At 34.6% G+C, this 19,336-nt stretch overlaps 2 protein-coding genes across 2 annotated transcripts; both read right to left on the bottom strand.

The window, feature by feature from the left end:
• Window positions 1-451: 451 nt before the first annotated feature.
• LOC133302472 (COBRA-like protein 10) lies at window positions 452-3,586 on the bottom strand. The gene is made up of 2 exons (XM_061502249.1): window positions 3,011-3,586; window positions 452-1,909 (listed from the first exon to the last, which is right to left on the bottom strand). The coding sequence occupies exons 1-2, from the start codon at window positions 3,584-3,586 to the stop codon at window positions 452-454; spliced, it is 2,034 nt and encodes a 677-aa protein (XP_061358233.1).
• Window positions 3,587-7,652: 4,066 nt separating this feature from the next.
• Window positions 7,653-12,585, bottom strand: LOC133302475 (DDRGK domain-containing protein 1). The gene is made up of 8 exons (XM_061502252.1): window positions 12,398-12,585; window positions 12,178-12,286; window positions 11,494-11,600; window positions 10,961-11,062; window positions 10,708-10,866; window positions 10,480-10,536; window positions 9,262-9,298; window positions 7,653-7,971 (listed from the first exon to the last, which is right to left on the bottom strand). Exons 1-8 carry the CDS (start codon window positions 12,515-12,517, stop codon window positions 7,766-7,768), a joined length of 897 nt encoding a protein of 298 aa, XP_061358236.1. The 5' UTR covers window positions 12,518-12,585; the 3' UTR covers window positions 7,653-7,765.
• Window positions 12,586-19,336: the final 6,751 nt, after the last annotated feature.

Below are 19,336 nucleotides of genomic sequence, written 5' to 3' on the forward strand. Positions count from 1 at the left end.
TAAGTAATCTCAAATTCAAATCACATGATCAAATCAGTGACAAGATTTTGATGACAGTTAGAGAATGAGCCTATCAATCAAAAGTTTGACACTATGTTTGAGAAACGTATCAAAAACCAATAATCCTTACACTAGAGTAAGGTAGGTCAGACAAAAAGGCCATCTAATTTTGTAATATGAACTAGATATGTACTGAACTTATAAGTTCCACACACAATCTTGTACCAGATATTACACTGTTATGTACTTTTACACAAACACGCTGCTTCACTCATCACATGGTCAATTCATATGCAAAGTTAGCTATCTGCCCCTATAGGCACACCCCCTCCTTGATGAGACTGATATATGAGAACAGCCCTGAAGGGAGAAAAAAACACAAAGCTTTTTAATGCAGATCATTACCAAAGCCAAAGTCTCTCTTGGACAAAATGTTAGTATTGATAGTAAGTTAATAAACTCGATCTGTCATCAAGAAGAAAGTCATAAATGCTGTGAAAATGACTGCAAGGACATTGATGGAAGATTGATGCCCTGAACTTTTGGCAGGTCTAAATGGAGGAAGTGCACACTCTTCTCCATTGAAGAACACCTTAGTGGGGAAAGCATCACGTGTAACATCAAAGTTTTTTATGTGCTTCTTCTTGAAAGAAATCACAGATTGTTGCTTCCCAGGCACCCTTGGATCATCATCATGTGTTCCATTGGTCTCTCCAGCCAAGTAATTCGAACCCTTTAGGCCTTGGAAGAAGATGGTTTTGATTCCTGGAATCCTTGTCCCATTGAAGGAATACACTTGATCAAAATCTTCAAAAGACCTATTAAACTTAAGGGCAGCGAACCAATCATCAAAGGAAAAATCTTCCCAATTGAAAAGTGTGATCCTAGCCGTCCATCCTTCTTTGTGATCAGAGCTAACATGCCAGTTAATGCTAACAGGACAGTTATCTCCACAAGGCATTTTATTTGGTACATGCAAGTGTTTGAGTTTTGCCCAAGCACGTGCCTTTATGGTTCTGTTTTCAAAAGGGACAAGAAGAGCTTCTGGTGGTAGAAGCATTTGAGAGGCCTTGGAGTTACACTTCCTTGTATCATCACAACCACCACAAGCACATGTGTTACAAGGGATGGCAGATTCATTATAGAATGCTGAGAATGAGACACAACAACGATTTTGCTGAGGCTTTGGTTTGGTCATGTTGCAAACTATTTGCCAACTAGCAGCAGCTGTAGAAATTGCTTTAAGTCCACTTGGGTCAGGGAATTCTTGTGGATCAACTCTGATTGGAGGTCCACATTTATATAGTGGATTAATAACACCATCAATGTGCCATTTCATTGGAGGAGTGAAAGCTGTTCTGTTATCATCAGGTGGCATCTTATACACTTGCATTTGAAAAAGGGACCTTGCTTTGTTCTTGTCCATAACAGGAGGCAACACGGTACCATTCTTGCAGCACCAGGGGAGCTTACCAAATTTCTCATCCTCTGCTCTTTCAGAAGGGAGATCAGAGATTATAGGCCTTTTTTGACAATTTGCAACTTGTGAGAAATCCATTGTCCCATAGTACCTTCCAGCAAGACTATACAAGCACTCAGATTGGTCCTTTATGCGAGCATAAGCTCCTTTCATGGAGTATATGAACTCACCCTTTTGCCATTCCCATGTTAAGTTCCAATGATCAAGACGACCCAATGGATGGTTGTTGTCTATGGTCACTTGAACGTAATAGTTGTTCTGGAAAGATTGAAGCACGTCGTATGCAATTGTTAGATCTCCATAGCGACGAGGAAGGAACTTGGTTTTCTTTGCTAGCTTGGCCCTGGCTTTTGGGTCCTTTCTGCAACATACAAACATATTTCTCGACCCTGCATCATCCACATATGTAATATCAAAAATCAAATCATACTATATACAATATCTTAAATTATTCTCTTTGTAGTATGAAATTTACATCATTTTAAATTTCTATCTGCATAAATTGTTCCGACATGGTGGCAAGCCTTGAAATAGCGGTAAAATTATTTCCTGTGATCGAAATTGACTCAAAAGGGTCTCTTCACCAAGATAAAACTATGTATAATCCATCCTCACTCTTACCCTTACAACTTTTGGGGAAACTACAATCCGTTTGGATGAGCTTTTAAAAAAATAACATTTTATGCATTTTATTTTTTTAAATATCTTTTGTTAAAAGGTAAAGTTATTTTACGTTTGGATGTATGGTGTGAAAATCACTTTTATATAAAAAAAAATTGTTTGGATATTAAAATATAAAAAAGTACTTTTTATATATAAAATTACATTAAATGAGAGATAAATTAAGGATAAGGAGAGATAAAATAAGTATGATAGGACGAGGTTAAAATTGTATTTTAAAAATTTATATTATCTTTTAATTTCTGCTTTTTTCCAAAAGCAACCAACTATTAGCTATAAATAAAGCAGCATTTTAACTTTTATTTTAAAATTTGCTTTTTTAAAAAGTTGTTATCCAAACATCTAAGAGTTCTCAAAAAAACTTTTATTTAAAAAAAATAACTTTTTTAAGAATAAAAGTTCATTCAAACGGCACTTCTGTACCCGAGTTTGCCTCTTTTTTAATTTGTTCAATCTAAATAAACTATTGCACATAAAAGACTTGCAAATATAATTATCATGCATAGTTCATTCCATTTAATTAAATCTAACACTATTTCTTTTGACAAATGTGCATAATCAATTATTCATCATTATTATCACCAAGCACGGGATTATTCCGATTTAACCAGTTGTTTCAAATTCGAGTTTGAACTTTTGGAAAATGCGTTATGTTAAAAACTTGGTAAGAAGAATTTTGTTCTCTACATGGTCCCATCAGACTCAAATCAGACTAATCAAGTAATCGATAATCTGATAGATAATATACCAAATATATATAATATCAAATATATATATTAACATAAAATAGTTAGCCAGAATCGTTTTCCATGCATGACTAAATCATTTATATGAGACATATATGCATGCAAAGATACCTCGACGACCAGGTGCGGGGCATTTGAAGCCATCATTAACGAGTCTAATAGTCTTAGGCAATGGGGTACCACCAGTACCCAAACCAAACTGTGTCCCACTCATCTGAATCCTAACAGCCATTTGAGTAAAATCATTGGCGGTTTCAATGGCAGTCTTCAAGTCCGTCATGGGGTTCCCGGCAAGAGTTGTCCCGTTCCCAACTTCTGCCGGAAAATCCTCGGCGTCGACCGGAACAGCTCCATCCGCCGTCACCAGAATCTCCCTATGCTGGAACCCAATGAACATCTTCCACCCTTTCAGTTCCTCATCACCTACGTTCGTCAACGTTGCTTCTGCCTTGAACGCCCATGCCTGCTTCGACACGTTCTTCACGTGCGGATATTCCTTCTCCCGTGAAACCAAGCTGTACGTCAAGAAGATCCCGTCGCAGCTTTCCAGCTCCGCCGGCGGAGGCGGCGGCGAAGCCGGCTTCTTAAAGGCTTGTCCATGACAAACCTCAAAACTCAAAGAAAAAAACAACAGAAGTATGGCATACATGGAAACTGCCTCCTTGAAAGCAGTTTTCATGTCTCCTTAATTCCAACCACTTTTTTTTTTGTGTTTTGTTTTGTACGAGGAATAATAATAATAACAAGGTCGGAGTTTTTTAGGATTGTTTGTGGTGTGTAAAACAGGTGGCGGCCGCGTCGGGACGCGGCGGAGGAGAGGGAGGAACTAGAGAGGAAAGGGTAACTGAAATGGGTATATAAATGGAAGGAGAGGTTCAAAAGTTGGAAGCTGTGTTCCACTAGTTTTAGCGGTGGTTTCGGAGGACAGGTAGGGTTGCGTGTGATATATTTGGAATGGAAACATGGGACTGATGATATTTCATATTTGTTTGTAAGAGAAAAGAAAAAAAGAAAAAAAAAATAACTATTTAGGAGTGTCTTTGTGTAAGTTTTGACCATCATGGTCATTAAGATCCATTGGTTATTTTATTATATAATATTGTACACGTCAACTGTTTTCTTGTAAAAAAAAAAAAGATATGCATAAACTGTTGTCAACTTAATATGTGAACTTACTGCCAAAATAACATATGATGGTTTTTAGTTGAAACGATTAACTACTAAGCCTCTAGAAATAAGGTAACATCAATTAATGTCTTTGGCATAAATAAACACAAACTGATTAAGCTAAAATTAGTTTGTTTGTTGTTGGTATATTAAAAAAGTATATAAGTTTTTTTAATCAATTGAAATATTCATATCAATGTTGTTAAAATCGAGATCTTAAGTAAAATTGGAAGGGGATTAAAAAATCATAAAATGTAAAATCGTAATGTAAAAAAATCGTAAAAAATCGTAAAAACGTAAAATCGTAGTAATAAATCGAGATTTTAATAACAATGATTCATACGAGAAGAGTCTATCTTATTTTTACGTATCATATGTCTTTGATTTCTAATAAAGTTTGAATTTAGGAGGGAATCCACTTTCGTCAAATCTCTTACCATTATTTTCATTTTCATCTCGTGATTAAAGATGGTTCTATTAATGAAGAGGAAATAGTGCACTCTTATACTAATAAGGAAAGAGATTGAAAAATGAAGAAAGATGCTTTAATTATTGATTATAATAATTAATCTTAAAAAATATTATTATTAAAAATATATGAATCAATTCTATGTATCAAAAGTTGTAATTTTTTATACTTTTTTAAGTTTTAAACACAGTATAAAGATTTATAATTTATGATATTCACATAAATTATAATGTTGTGATATATTTATTTGTTAAATGATCATAATGACTTATGTCATCAGTAGGGGCAATGCTGAAAACCAAGACAATGTAGCAGCATTGATGATTTTAGGTTCAAATACCATCCTCCAAAGTTTAATTCTGACCACGCACAATTTTCTCGAGAAAAATGTAAAAGACTGGAACCAATATTTTTGAAGTAAAAAAGTGGTAACGCCCCTCATTATAAACTTCATTAAAACTCACATTAAATAGGTAAGACTCTACAAGCATTCAAGTTAAAAAGAACAATATTTGAACTTTTATCTCTTGTTTAACATGTTCTCGATTCCATCTGGCTAAAGTTATAAAAAATTTTGAAAATTAAACTGAAAGGGCACACTCTGAAGTCTTGGCTCTACCGGTGAGTTATTCTAAAATTGTTACGAATGCCAACAAAATGTAATACACTTTCTAAAGTAATTGTGTTGGAGAAAATGCATCCAATACATGATAGTTAACCAGTTCAATAACTATAGGGTTGGATCACACACTATTAAGATTATTACTGTTGAAGGGTGTTTGGGCTGATATGCTATCTACGAGATGCATGTATGGTTAGCGTGATGCTTTGTGATATGGTTGAACAGGTTCTGATACTTTGGGGTAGTCAGGGATTCACTATGATGTGATTTTATTAATCAAACACTTCCCCCACCGTGCACAAATCTAAATTGGAAGATGATGCTCTTGATAAAGAAGATGGTCAAAGATAGAGAAAAAGGCCAAGGAAGGTTCAAGTCAAGGAGGATTGGGTATTGATGTGAAAGTTCAAAAAAGACTGAGAATAAATTATTTCGTTGAATTATGAAGTCAGTTTTGCATTATATATTGATATGATAATTTTTATTTGTTAATTTTTTAAGGTTACAATATATATTTATTGTACACTGCTCGCTAATTGTATAAGCTTTTTTTAATACTTAACCTAATATATGATATGGACTTTTGTGCATTTAATGTATTGAGTAAAGAGATTTGATTTTGATATATTGTTTACTTTGATTATCTTTTTTTATCATGTGTAACACAGAAAATTGGTATTAATTTTATAGAGAGAAATTTAAAAAAAAAAAAAACTAAAAACTATAAAACTTTTCGACGGAATTTGTTTTTCGTCGGAAATATTTACATCTGTTTTTGACGGAAATTCATTTATTTTCCGTCAAAAACTTTCGACGAAATCTATTTTTTGTCGAAAATCTTTGCAACAATTTTCAACGAAATTCTATTGATTTATCGTTGAAAATTTTCAACGGAATTTATTGTTTTCGATGGAGTTTATTTTCCATAAAAAATCTTTACATCAGTTTCGATGGAAATTCATTGATTTTCCATCAAAAACTTTAGACGAAATCTGTTTCTGGTCGAAAATCATCACAACAATTTTCGACGGAATTCCGATGATTTTTCGTTGAAAATTTTTTATGGAAATAAATTTCGTCGAAAATAAAGTTGGTGAATAGGAAGATGATCATGCAAGACACTCTGATACTTAAGTCAATTAGAATTCAAGGTGTTCAAGTATTAATAGGAAGATGATCATACATGAATTTAATGACTCTGTATTTATAGTTGTAGTTGGTGAATGTCTTGTTTATGCCATCTTAATATGATGGATTGATGTTGTTCATTCCTATTGGTAAATAGTGGTAACTTTCATAGACAACTTTGTGAATGAGATACCTATAGTCACGTTAAGTCTTTGTAAATGTCGCGGCACGCCTGTGTTGTCTTATAGTTATTGGTTCATATAGGGGTTAAGATGTTTTAAACAGCTGATGTCGCGGAATTCAAAGGTTCGAGCATCTAATTCAATTCCTTTCAATAAGCAATGGTATTTTGGATTTATTGGATCTCTCTCTAATTTGAGTCTACTATCTCGCATAAATAAGATACAAATCAATATCATTTAGATCAAAACCACCTCATTAGTATGCAGGATGCATAAAAGTGTGAATGAAGTATTTTTAAGATTATAGAAATGTAGACTAAGAGCATCCATACTTTAATAGTCTTAAAATTTAACACCATAATCCACGATTTTATAGTCTTATTGCATACTGCCACACACCTCGCACTATAATGAGAACATTTTTTTATGAAATACAATGCGCTCGCTAATAATAAAAAATATAAGACAAATACGCACTTCCAACCTTCGATATTCAAGGAATACCCGTACATTCTCTTATAGATCAAGTATTCCCAAAATTACAAGAAACTACATTTCCGTCTCTCAGAATTTCAAATTAAACTCCTTCATCCATACAGAAATTCTCCAGAATGAAGAGAACCTATCTCTTTACTTGCATGCAATTCCGATCGGAACAAGCATTTTATGATACAGTCGTAGGATCTAGAAACTTAGAAACGATATAGGTTAAAAGAAAGAAAAAATTTGCTTATACAACTTAACAATCACTTCTTTCGATATTCCGTTGTTTTATTTTTGAGTTTAATCTCTAGATGATAAAATTATCTCCTACACATACATAAAAATACGTGAAACCCATATTTTTTCTTTCTTTCTTCTCTTTATATGATCTCATATAAACCACACACACTTTTATGTGTATGTAAAAAATAATTTTATCTCCTACAACATAAGAAACATCAAACCCTTTAATTTTTTTTAAATTAAGCAAAAAAAATAATAAAAAAGGGTTAATTACATAAGTTTCAAACTTTTTTAATTAATAAAGAATTTCGTCCCTTTTTATAGTTTTAGATTTTCCCCTACTTTCATCTTCAAACGATCTTGTGGAAATTTCCCATTAATACGCTGTGTTTCCATACAGTACAATTTCATAAGGAAAATGTGTTCGCAGGAAAAATCTGAAATTGCAGTTATATACTAAAGATGCTCAAAGTCGCGTACCAAATCCAAGCAAACCAAATCATTGCATTATTTTTCTTATGTACATCACACGATTTTCCTCCACCCATAAGTCAAAAAGCCATGTCAATTGACAGTTATCTCCTCCACATTACTTATGTCCTCAGCGTAATGAGCTTTTGGCTCTAAATCAATGAACTGGTTTGATTTACTAGCTAGGTGGGAAATACTAACCCTCCCTTGCCGCTTAATATAATCAGCAACAGCTTTCATCTCTTCTTGTGAGATGTAAATATATTTCCCTCTATCATCCATGACACCCGAAAGCCGACCTGATGCACAAAATAAATTCATCGTTATATCCATCCACCTCCGCCTCGGCAGGAATAGACTATGCAAAGATATTAGTCTCATAAAAGCCAACAACATTTCAACGGTATAAGAATTGAAATGTTGTCGAGTTGTAACTACGTTACAAAATGATCATCGTAAACATGACAAAAATATTGATCTCTCCAGCGGAGTTAGATTGAGCAATAACAAAAAAAAAAAAAAAAAAAACCAGAGTTTTCATGCAATAAGAAAAAAAAAAGTGAAGCAGCAGCAGTGTTCAATATAAGCCTTAGCATGTAATAAATCGAGGTTAGTGTGAATAAAACAGATGCATGATTTCTATTATTTTCCATGCATTTAAAAGATTTCCTTTTCTAAAGTAAAATATGAAGTTACATCAACTTTTGAAGAGAGAGAGAGGGATATACATAAAGGTCTATTAACTTCTTTCAGGATGTTGTATATTTATTTAGGAAAAAATGTTTCTGCAGTTAATGCAGATAAGTTATCTGCATTTATTTCTAAAACGACGTCGTTTTGGTATTGAAATTTTAAAAAATTATAAATATAAAGACTATTATAACCCTGAAATAAATTAAAATTACAAAAATATCATGATTTTCGCCCAAAACGACGTCATATTGGACTTACTGCAGATAACTTATCCGCAGTGACTGCAGAAAAAGCAAACCCATTTATTTATTAGATGTCAAAGTCAGAAGGCAACGATAGCAAAAGATAAATGGACAAGAAATTAAAATTGGCAATATTAATGATGAAAAATTATTAGACAACTCTAACACATAGACTGTAACACAGTATATTAGAACTCACAACATAATGTATGCACCTTGATTAGACAAAGTGAGAAAAAAGTTACCGTTGGTTTAAAAAAAACTTCGTAGATTGAGTAACATGATGCTTAGAATAGGCATGATTTCCTTTACTATGTAACATTATGTCTAGCCATTCTTAGTAGGAAGGTTCTAATATAAGGTCACCCAATTAGTCTATGGGACAGCCCGTGCCTAGTGACAATTGGGTATAAATTATAAAAATTATTAGGATTCCCTGTTGAGATCAATACTTCTTCCACGGTTCCACTTATTGAAGGCCCATGCCAAAGACTTGGCCATCTAATATGGTAAATTGGCTATATATGAGTTCAAAAGGGGGCGTTGGTGAAGGAGAAGACAAAAATCTATAAAGAAAAATAAATCTCGAACGGTAATAAATACTTCTTTTGATGGATGAAAATTTAAAAAGAAGGGATAAATAAAGGCTCTTACCCATACTTTCCAGAGAGGTGATGCGATTGATACATTCCTGCATCAGTTTAGGGAGTCATAAAAAGGAAGCCCGTGGAGGGTAAAAAAATTACTCAGACAGTAAAAACTATAACAATTTGATTCATATTCAAATAGATTGATAGAGTCTCAAACAAAGTATAAACAGGGCTTCTCTAATTAGAAACATTAAAAAGGGATCCCACCAGTGAGCTTAACACTCATAAAATTATAAAGAAAGCATTTACAAGCTAAACTACCAAAATGGAACTGTAATTAAAATACCTGCATCTTTTCACCTAAAAAAGGGTACGGGGATTTTTTTATTTTTTATTTTGGTTTCTTTCTTTGGAGGGGAGGGGGTGGTGTATTGATGTAATTTAAATTACTTGCTAAGGAATACAAAAGTAATTAAGAAAGTGCTTTGTGATTATTAGTTACTCGTGGTTGTGACACGCCCAAATTAAAGGGCATAAGTCATTGTATAGTTGCAGTATTAGTACAAACAGAAATATATGATCAACAATGTATTGAGCTATTCTTAGTAATTAATAGAATATTATATTTTTCTCTGCCTCACATCTCCTTCATTTTCCCTTCCTCTATCTCTTTAAAACTCTTATTTTTTTAACATGATATCAGAGTGGTGCCAACTATCTTGAACCCTACATTTTCCCAATCCTCCCTTACAAAGAATTGGAAAGAAAAAGAAATCAGTGACCTCAGGGTAGGCTGAACTTTCTAATCTATATTTTCATTCTATTGTCTTTGGGATCAAAAATAGATTGTTGGAATTTGGTGGTAAATGACCCAAGTGGTCTATGGCTTATGGAGTATATGAGTCATTGTCTAGTACTAGACACATGTATTGGTGTTAAAACTTAAAAGAGGTATAGGATTGGCTTATGCAATTGAACCAATCTAAGTAATTTGTGGAAAACTATGTTCTCTCTGTCACATCTCCTTCGTTTTCCTTTCTTTTTCTCTCTAACACTCGTTACCTTTAAAAACTACTAAAGATTCCCCCAACCAAATACAGGTAGAATAATCAAATTAGATAGCACATAAACCATAAAACATACCAGCACAGCAGAATTTATTATTATGTTACACTGCTTCTCCCATAAAACTAGTAACAAAAACCAATGGAAGAAAAATGAAATGGTGATGAAGGTAATAGATAAGCTGATTCAGATAAAGGAATAATAAAGGAAAAAATACCTGCGTACGCAATTTAAATTCTGCAGCAAGATCTTCTAAGGGAACACATTTGTGCTTCTGAATGATTACATAAAAATTAAGTCAAAATTAGAATGGCCATAGGAGATAATGATAACCCTAGCTAATTGCTAGGTTTTGATGCCCTACGGAAATATATAAATTTTGGGAAATTTAGTAGGGAGAAATCAGGGAAAGTAAGAATGTAGAAAGTACAAAACAGATAATAACCTTTATATATTCAACAAAATTGGATACCAAGTCTTCGGTATTATCCTCCACTTCTTCCAGGGTACCTTCATCATCAACTGAAAATTCACCTTTCCACTTCTCGAAATCTAATGCAGCAGCTTCTTCCTCCTTAGCCTTCTGAGCTTCAGCTTCCTCTTCCTATATGATCCATTACCAAGCAAGTGCTTTGCCAATTAATAAACCATAAGAAGGTTCATCCTCAAATAAAATCAGACCAAGGTTATTAACTCACCAACATACGTTCCCGCGCCTCACGCTCTTCTTCCTTCAACCTCCGCATCTCTGAATAACGATCTTGTTTTGCCTGCCTTGACTCTCGCGCAGCTTCATCAGCCTTCCAAAAAGATGGAACAAGATGTGACTGACTTCTTAAACCTCAATCAACATAGAATACTCCAAAAAAGAACTAAAACTAAGCACAAAAATTCAAGTTGAATAACACATTTGTCAATCATATCTGAGTGTAAAGTCTGTCTAGTATTCTTCAAAGTCCTTGTATCCAATACTCAAAAGTTTAAACATTAGTATGAGAATTAAATACAAATTAAAAATGTCAGTGTCCTCATTAAACCTTCAAATACACAACATCTTTCATTTCTAGAAACCTTAATTTTTGGTGAGTCAGATTCAAACTACTTTGCCCCTTGGCATAGAAGGCTACAAGCTATGGCGCAAATAACAAGAACCCGTCCAAAAGTATATCCTATTATCTTTAATTAACAAAAGAATTGTACCAGTTTTCAATACATAATAAAGAAACAATACCTGTCGTCGCGCTTCCCTCTCTTGCCTTTTAATTTCCTTTTTCTTTGATGCTTTAGCCTCATGATACTCTCCGCCAGCAGCTTCATCGTCACTTTCATCAGCAGATTCTGTTTACATGTATAAACTTGATCACTTCACAAAAGCAACGCAGTTTCAAAATGCAATCTGTATATATTCTTCCAACACAGCAATGCACGTATCATGTTTTCATATCACCTACCAGTCTAATACTACTTCCATATAATAAAAACAGCAAGCCAAATAACAATGCCAAAAGTTGACTCCACAGATGCCAAAATCCCCCAATCACATTCTTACCCTAAACACTTGAATAAAACAGTGACATATCTAATGAGATAGAAAAGTAAAGAAGATAAATACACAAGTGATTCACATCCAGCAACCCTTCCAAGTGGAAAACAACACATCTAATAATTCAAAACTCTATCAAGAGAGCCGATTTTAAAATGATCCAAGCTTATTATTCAATATATGTGCACTATGAAGTCTTCACCACCATGTGACAGAGTTGTTTTATCCAAAGTCTCAAGCACACCATGAATTTCACATCTTAGTTCAAGTTATATCTCGTAATTTTTATTCACTAAGCCATTGCATCAAACGCGAATAAAATAAAATAAGACAAAATTAATTAATTAAACTTCTTAGATTTATACGAAAAACCTTCTTGCGTTGCAGGTTGATCTGATGAAGTGCTAGCTCCAGACGCAGGTTGTCTCCGGCGCATACGACGGGTACCGGTGGCGCGCACCACCGTTTCTCTCCGCGGAGCCTGAGGATTAGTTATCGTTAATCTAAGAAAACAGTTTTGTGTTTCAAGCTGATATTGTTAGGGTTTTGGCGGCGAAATGAGAGAAGAATCGCGGAGTTGGAAGTTGCAAACCTGCTGAGGTTCTTCGTGGTGAGGGGGAGGTTGAGAATCGTGACGGCGTTTCCATAGATAGAGTGGGATCAGTGCTGCTAACACAAGCATCGAAAGTATCGCTACAAATAGTTCCTCCATTGCTGCAAATCACTGCAAAGACGCTCTCCAGATTCTCCTTTTTTCAATGTTTCGTTTCTGGGGAAACTCATTCCTCAACCGATTGTGTAAGCAGTCTCTCACATGAATCGACGTCGTTTTGTCTTTAATAAATTAGATAATAAAAAAAGTAATAATATGAATATCCTCCCCTAAAGTAAATATAATAACTCTCTCTAGTAGTTGTGGATTTAATATTGAAGAATAATTAGAAAAAAAATGAAATAAAGTGACCTTTGGTGAAAAATGAGAGTTAAAATGACAGTTAAGGAGTAAAAATGCAAGTAAACAAAGTTACTCAAGAAGTGAAAGTAAAGTTAGAAACATGACTAGAAAAATATTCTAGTCCATTGAGTAAATTTTGATAATAAATGAAGGTGATTAGATAGATAAACTTTTACCCATTTAAATTTCACTTAAGCATGTAAGTGAAATATATATATAAGCTTTCGTATTCTTCTTCAACTTCAACGTCGACAGACAACAAAAATGGAAAAGGGAGCTAGAGACCTCAAAATCACTATGTTTCAAAGTCAAACTTGTGAGAAATTTCGAGAGGAATCCATTGGTACCAGTATTTCTGGGTGGGGTTCACTGTAGAGAGAGATCTTCTTCCTCTAAGATTTTGGATTTCATGAAAAATGGTGGTTTTGATGGAGCTTAAAGCCATGGGAGCTTGAAGTAAGCTTTCCCCTTCGTTCTAGGTAAGTTACGTATCCTAGTTTTCTTTGAGTTTTGAGGAAAATTAAATTTAGGTTTCCATTTTGAAACTTTGGCTTGAATGAGCATGTTAGAGCTTGATAGAGACTTAGCTCATGTTGAGAAAAATATTTAGATGAAGATTTTAACAGTGAAAATATATTCGAAAAAATTAAAGATACCGTATTTTTGAATAGTTACGTATACATGAATAGTGACGTATACGTGAATAGTACTGTAGAGATGAATAGTATCATATATATGAACTAATTATGGATAATGATGTAAATATGTTCATTGGTTATAGTGTGAGACCAAGTGGACTTGTGGAGCAAGAGCATAGACATTGATCAAGGCTCTTGAGATTAAGGTAAGTATCAAACAATGGTTTGATGTGAAACTTACATGAAATGAATATATGTTTAATTGTGATAAATTCACAATGGATAGGTGTGTTGGTCATTTGTTGAGCATTTTGTTGGCTTGAGGACCCTTTGACTTGGAAGAGGCTAGAAAAAGAGCTATTCCAGGTAAGCTTTCGGTCCTTGGGGTTAATCCCCCGTCTGTTCCACCAAACTCCGAGGGAGGGTGGTAGTTTGATATGGTATGTTGCATGTATATGTATGTATGTTTGTGTGCCACACAAGACGGTGTTTCCTTGTGTGACGCATAAGACAGTGTTTCCTCATACGGTATGTTGCAAGACAGTGTTTCCTTGCGTAATGCATACTTGTTATATTCTCTAGCCAGTAGGATTACATTATTGCACACTGCATTGTCATACATATTCTGATGCATGCATGAATTTTTATACTGTGTTTATACCAGAAGTGAGCTTAGGGGTGGAGGAGCCCTCCAAGGGTCCCTAGCTTACTGAGGTAATTATATTATCTCACCCGCGTTATGGGGATTACTATTTCAGGTACAGGGGCTGATGGTGCTGAGGCATAGCGTGGCAAGAGTCCAGATGAGAGATATTTGGCATGGTTTTATTTTGGATATGCATATATACCATGTTATTCTTTCGGATAGCATAGGGAGTGTCTATGCCATGTCGATAGTTTGTATATATGGTTTGTGATGCATTATAAGGTCTATATTACTTATTTAATTGCATCTCTTCTGTTTATTTGATGTAATTATATAAGTAAAATCATGGATATTATTTTGAGACAGTGTGATTATGAGATAGCATAGGTCATGGATGGTTGGGCAATATGTTTTATCTACGCTGTGGTATGCCTGAGTCATATTAAACTGTCAATCAGGTTGAATTATCATAGTGAAAATTATCACCAGTGGTCTAAAATACAGAGAAAATGCTGTCCGTTTTATTTTGGCCATGGAAGTGAAAATGTTTGCAATACATAAGGAAAGTATAAGAAAATTTATTCAGTTAGCTTCCGCATTAATTAAGTTGAGCATGTTCCGCATACTATCATATGAGTATTAATTAACCGACCGCAGACGGGGCGTTACAGTAATAGTCTTTTACTCTTTCGTATTATTTTATTTAGATAATTTAGAGATTCATCTGATTTTAATAATTTTTTTATTTTATTTTAAGACTTACTCGTTAATCAGGGTTCCATATTGATTAATAAATATTGCTAAATTTTAAATTTAAAGAATCTTGTTTTTGTTTTGGTTATAGGAACCCCAGTTTACTAGTCTTCTTTGGTAGTTAGGGGGCGTTTGGTACGGGAAAATTTTTTTTTTATCCAGGAAATAAGTATTACTGAAATATAGTGGGAAGGAGATTTTGTCTGGTAAATTACGAAAAGGTGTTTGGTTGGGACAAATTTTGCCAGGAAAATGTAGTTAATTTTATAAATGCTATGTTTGGTTAATTGTTAAATATTGATGAGAATGTTAAAGAAAATGTCAAAATTACCCTTTACCTTTGTTAGTTTGAAATCATAACATCTGAGACAACACATTTTGACCGTTTCAGATTTGGTAGTCACTGTTGTCCTACTCGGTCCACATTTTCTTCGTTCTTTGCAAACATTTGCTGTGGTCTGCCTTCTTCTTTGTTGAACTGGGCTCGCCGGAGATCTATCACACTTTGCCAAACGCGCAGGCCACTCGTGTCCCTTGGTCGTCCACACTGTGAGGTATACGCAGTGCATGGTGGTTGCTGACGAACGGCAACTACAGTAAACCCTTTCTTTTTACTGTTTTGCAGCAAACATTGTGAACTACTCCGCAATCCCATCTATCCATAAAGATCCATACTTTACAAGTTGGCATTTATCGTGTTTTAATATATTCCATAGGTGATTATAATCCTTGAACGTTTTCGGTTCACGTTACGGTATGAAAAGGTAGACTGGGTATGTAAATTTTTTTATGAGTAGTGATACCCGTATGTAGTTGTGCATTATAACTACATACGGGGTACGATTGAGTCTTAACTTGTTTGCATTTCTATGTCAGTCCACCTTTTCTCCCTTGCTGTCCTATAAATTTTGCGTGAAATTGTGAGATTGTGGTTTATTTTTGTACTGTTTAAGCCTTATTTGGTTATGAAGCATTGTTGTGCTGCAATTTGTTTGTCTACTTGCAATTATGTACCAAAATTTGAATGTACATTACAGTGAGTCTGAATGTATATTTGACCGTGTGTTGTGAGATTTTGTAGTAACAATAAGCCAATCTACCTTGGTTATAGTGTTGTGGTTCACTTTGTGTCACAGCAGAAATCGTTTGAAAGTCAGAATGGGTGGAGATGGCTGTCATAGTGTATTTTCTGGGCAATCCTCATGTGTATCCTCATCGAACTTGAAGATGTGCAATTGTGGACTGACGACTGTGGTTCGCAAGAGCTGGACAGCAAGGAACCCAGGAAGGCAGTTCTTCGGATGTCCTAATTTCAACACACGTCGAGGGACCTGTAATTTTTTTGAGTGGGTCGATCAACCGACATGTCGTAACTGCAAACAGAAGGACTATTTGTTGAAATTTTCTATGCTTTTGCATATGGTTTCTGTAATGGTGATTGGTATTGTAGTGTATGCCAACAAAAATGCTTGTTGAGTTGTAAATATAAGTTATGCTATGTTTTTTGCTTAATGCACCAAGTTGTACTTATGTAGAAGCCATGTACTTAGTGAGGACGGTTGCATGGATTTTGTGTTTGTTTATGATGTATTATGTATGTCTTTGCGATGTAACATACTTGGTATTGTTATTAATGGAAGGATCGAAGACTGGAGGTTGTCATTCGTTTGGGGTGTTTTAGTTTTATGCGTATGGCATCAAAAACTGTAGGTGGCTTTGGTTATTCTTCGAGGGTTCTGAATGATGAGGCTCCTTACTTCGTCAAGTTATGGTCTTGTTTGTTTAGTAGTGACCAGAAAAAGGAACATGCTCTTTTTGGGAAATTTGAAAAAAAATACAATTCAGTGAGCCCTGTGCTCTCTGAAAGCCTTGTGAATTTGCTTGAGGTTTTCTGGAATCCTTGATATGTTTGTCTTTTATTAAGGTGTCTGAATTTGGAGTCTTCCATTTGGGGCTGACTAAATGGTTTCCTGTTTATTGTGTTTGCTAAAATTAAAATATTGTAGATATTTTTATAGTGTAGGGAATTTTGTGATTAGGAGCCTTTTTGAATGAGTACATATTGATAATTAACTGTGCTGAGTTTGATTTTTAAGCGTGTTCAGATATCCTTCATGGAATCACCTGTCAATGGAGTTGAGTCCTTACCTGAGGTTCAGAATGAACTTCAACCAGCAAGCAACAAAATTGTGCTTACCTGGAGCATGGAGTATTGCCAACAAAATTGTGCAGCAAGCAACCATTTCATGATTCGAAGGATTACTTTTTGTCCAAGTCCTCAGAATAGTTTCTATTCAGCCACTGTCTAGTCAGAAGCCAAAGAAAGTTTCAATAATACTGAAGTCAATATAAGTGTGCTACTGTTGATAAGTCATGTGAAAGTGGAGAAGTTAGAAATTCGTGTGATTTTAATGAGTGGGGGAAGACCACCATCTGTAACAGATTGTACCGGAAGTGATGTTAGTGATGAGAGCAACACCAGTAGTTTGAGCATAGCTATGTATAAACCCCATAAGGCAAATGATATCAGATGGGAAGCAATTGAAGCGATCCGAGCTCCTGATGGAATGAGCAATCCATATGGATGACTGCATACAACATACCTCAAATGCTCCACCAAGACAACTTCATTTAAAACAACACACATTACTGGACTCATTGCAACCATGGGCAGGTTAGAGGAATGCAACAAATGCTTTCACACCTAAGGCAAACCTAAATCATAGTCAAACTGACATATATATTTTTCCCTGTAACATGCATGCAGGATCGGACCACATCAAATATCTACACATTTTTTGGGTAAATTAATATTAATTACAAACAAGCACAATACAGCATCACTGATCCTATATGACTCGAAGTTGTGCTGGGTCTAAGATGACCACAACACATAAGCTACACATGAACACGAGTATACAAAAAAGAAAAGATCCAAAAAAAAATAGTTTTCCCTCACAACCCAAATATCTACAAATCAAGTCCAAAACAGATTATGACTGACCTCAGCAAAAAAGGAAGTGACTTTGGTTACCTGATGCTTCCTTATCTCACTTGAGAGTCGATTGTGGTTGAACAAAAAAACGATTTCCTTCAACACGTTCCACCACCCGTACTGCAGATATGAAAGAACAAATTAGATAGAAGACTAAATAAAAGAAGAAGCTACCCATCCAATGCTCAGCTGCCTCGCACAAATCAGCCCAGAAACCTCATAACATTTTCTTAAACAAATCAGAAAACGGAAAACCACCTTCGACAATATGGAAATTGCACATGCAAATGTCATAGAAGGCAAGAGTCATACCGATTTCGTCACTCACATGCAAGGAATCAGCTTCTTCCTCCTCACTTGCGCTTTCTGGAAATGGAGGGAGAAATGGCAGATATAAGACTCTTTCGCGCCAATTTTGCACACGGCTTTCAGTCCACCACCAACCAGTCAAATCAGATTCACCATCAGTGCACAGATCGTACAAAAGTGAAGGTTATTTTCGTATTTGCATTTGCGGTTCACACTTCACTTCCCCGGGCAAACACGAAAGTCGTTCTTGAGTTGGACAACATGTTTCCATTCTTTCAATACAAATCACACATGAAATGCAAATAACGGGACAACTTGTTGCCAGAGATATTTACCATTTTTGTGTTGCCAAACATGGCTATTCCAAAATCCAGATAGCGTTTTCCCAGGGATGCAAAAATTATCCGAGTACCAAACGCCCCCTTAGTTCACAATTTACGTTAATTCCGGTACTTCAATTTAAGCCATCGATGAAAAAGTACAGAAACAGACTACAGAATAGAGCATGAGAAATGAAAGGTATGAAATGACAGAATCATCCTCGATTATTCTTTATATTTATTTATTAAATTAGAATATATTCATTTGCGGATATTAATAACTTTTAAAAAAATAACGTCTCAATGTTAATTATTTGTTTCCTTCAAATTAAAATTTAAACTCCTTCTAATTTTACAATCCATATCTTGATTTTTATTTCTTAATATATTATCTTTTGATTTATATTTTTAAAAAAATTTGAATTTAAAAAAAGTTTAATGCATGATGTATCCACTAGTTATAGGCTAAACTTAAAGGCTAAACTTAAAGGCATCCAAGCCATGGTTTCGAGAGTCGGGCCGCTGATGAAGTCATTAAACCAGTTTTTAAATCACAGACTAGCCTAATAATAAGAGTTGTAAATAATAATTATATAATAGATTGTGTGTTCAATTCTCAATGTATCCCAAAATAAAATCAGTTTTTTTTTCACCGGTGGATAATTTACGTTTAACAGTTGAGTGAAACATAACCATCCCACCATCCCATCAAGGCAACAGTGAGGACAAACAATTTTAACCCAGTTCACAAAAATCAGAATAAAAGCTTTCAAAAGAACAAAAAAAAGAAAGAAAAAAAAGCAGGAACCAAAAGTACATGATAAAATATGCCACAACAATAAGTGCGTAACAAAAAAAGCCCAAATATTTGGAGTGAATCATGTGAAAAAAACAGTGATCCAAATATAAATCAAC

This window comes from Gastrolobium bilobum, unplaced genomic scaffold, assembly GCF_033153095.1.
Source record: "Gastrolobium bilobum isolate Gb01-03AN ecotype WA unplaced genomic scaffold, APGP_CSIRO_Gbil_v1 utg11463, whole genome shotgun sequence".
NCBI lineage: Eukaryota > Viridiplantae > Streptophyta > Magnoliopsida > Fabales > Fabaceae > Gastrolobium > Gastrolobium bilobum.

What these genes read in the sequence shown, in the direction of transcription:
- LOC133302475 (XM_061502252.1), bottom strand. Translation starts at nt 12,517, where the DNA reads ATGGAGGAACTATTTGTAGCGATACTTTCGATGCTTGTGTTAGCAGCA. An exon ending in ATTTTGTTGAATATATAAAG is followed by an intron (nt 10,537 to 10,707) that starts GTTATTATCTGT and finishes GTAATCATTCAG; the next exon opens with AAGCACAAATGTGTTCCCTT. An exon ending in CACCTCTCTGGAAAGTATGG is followed by an intron (nt 7,972 to 9,261) that starts GTAAGAGCCTTT and finishes TTTGTGCATCAG; the next exon opens with GTCGGCTTTCGGGTGTCATG.
- LOC133302472 (XM_061502249.1), bottom strand. Translation starts at nt 3,586, where the DNA reads ATGAAAACTGCTTTCAAGGAGGCAGTTTCCATGTATGCCATACTTCTG. An exon ending in CTGGTCGTCGAGGTATCTTT is followed by an intron (nt 1,910 to 3,010) that starts GCATGCATATAT and finishes TATTGTATATAG; the next exon opens with TATGATTTGATTTTTGATAT.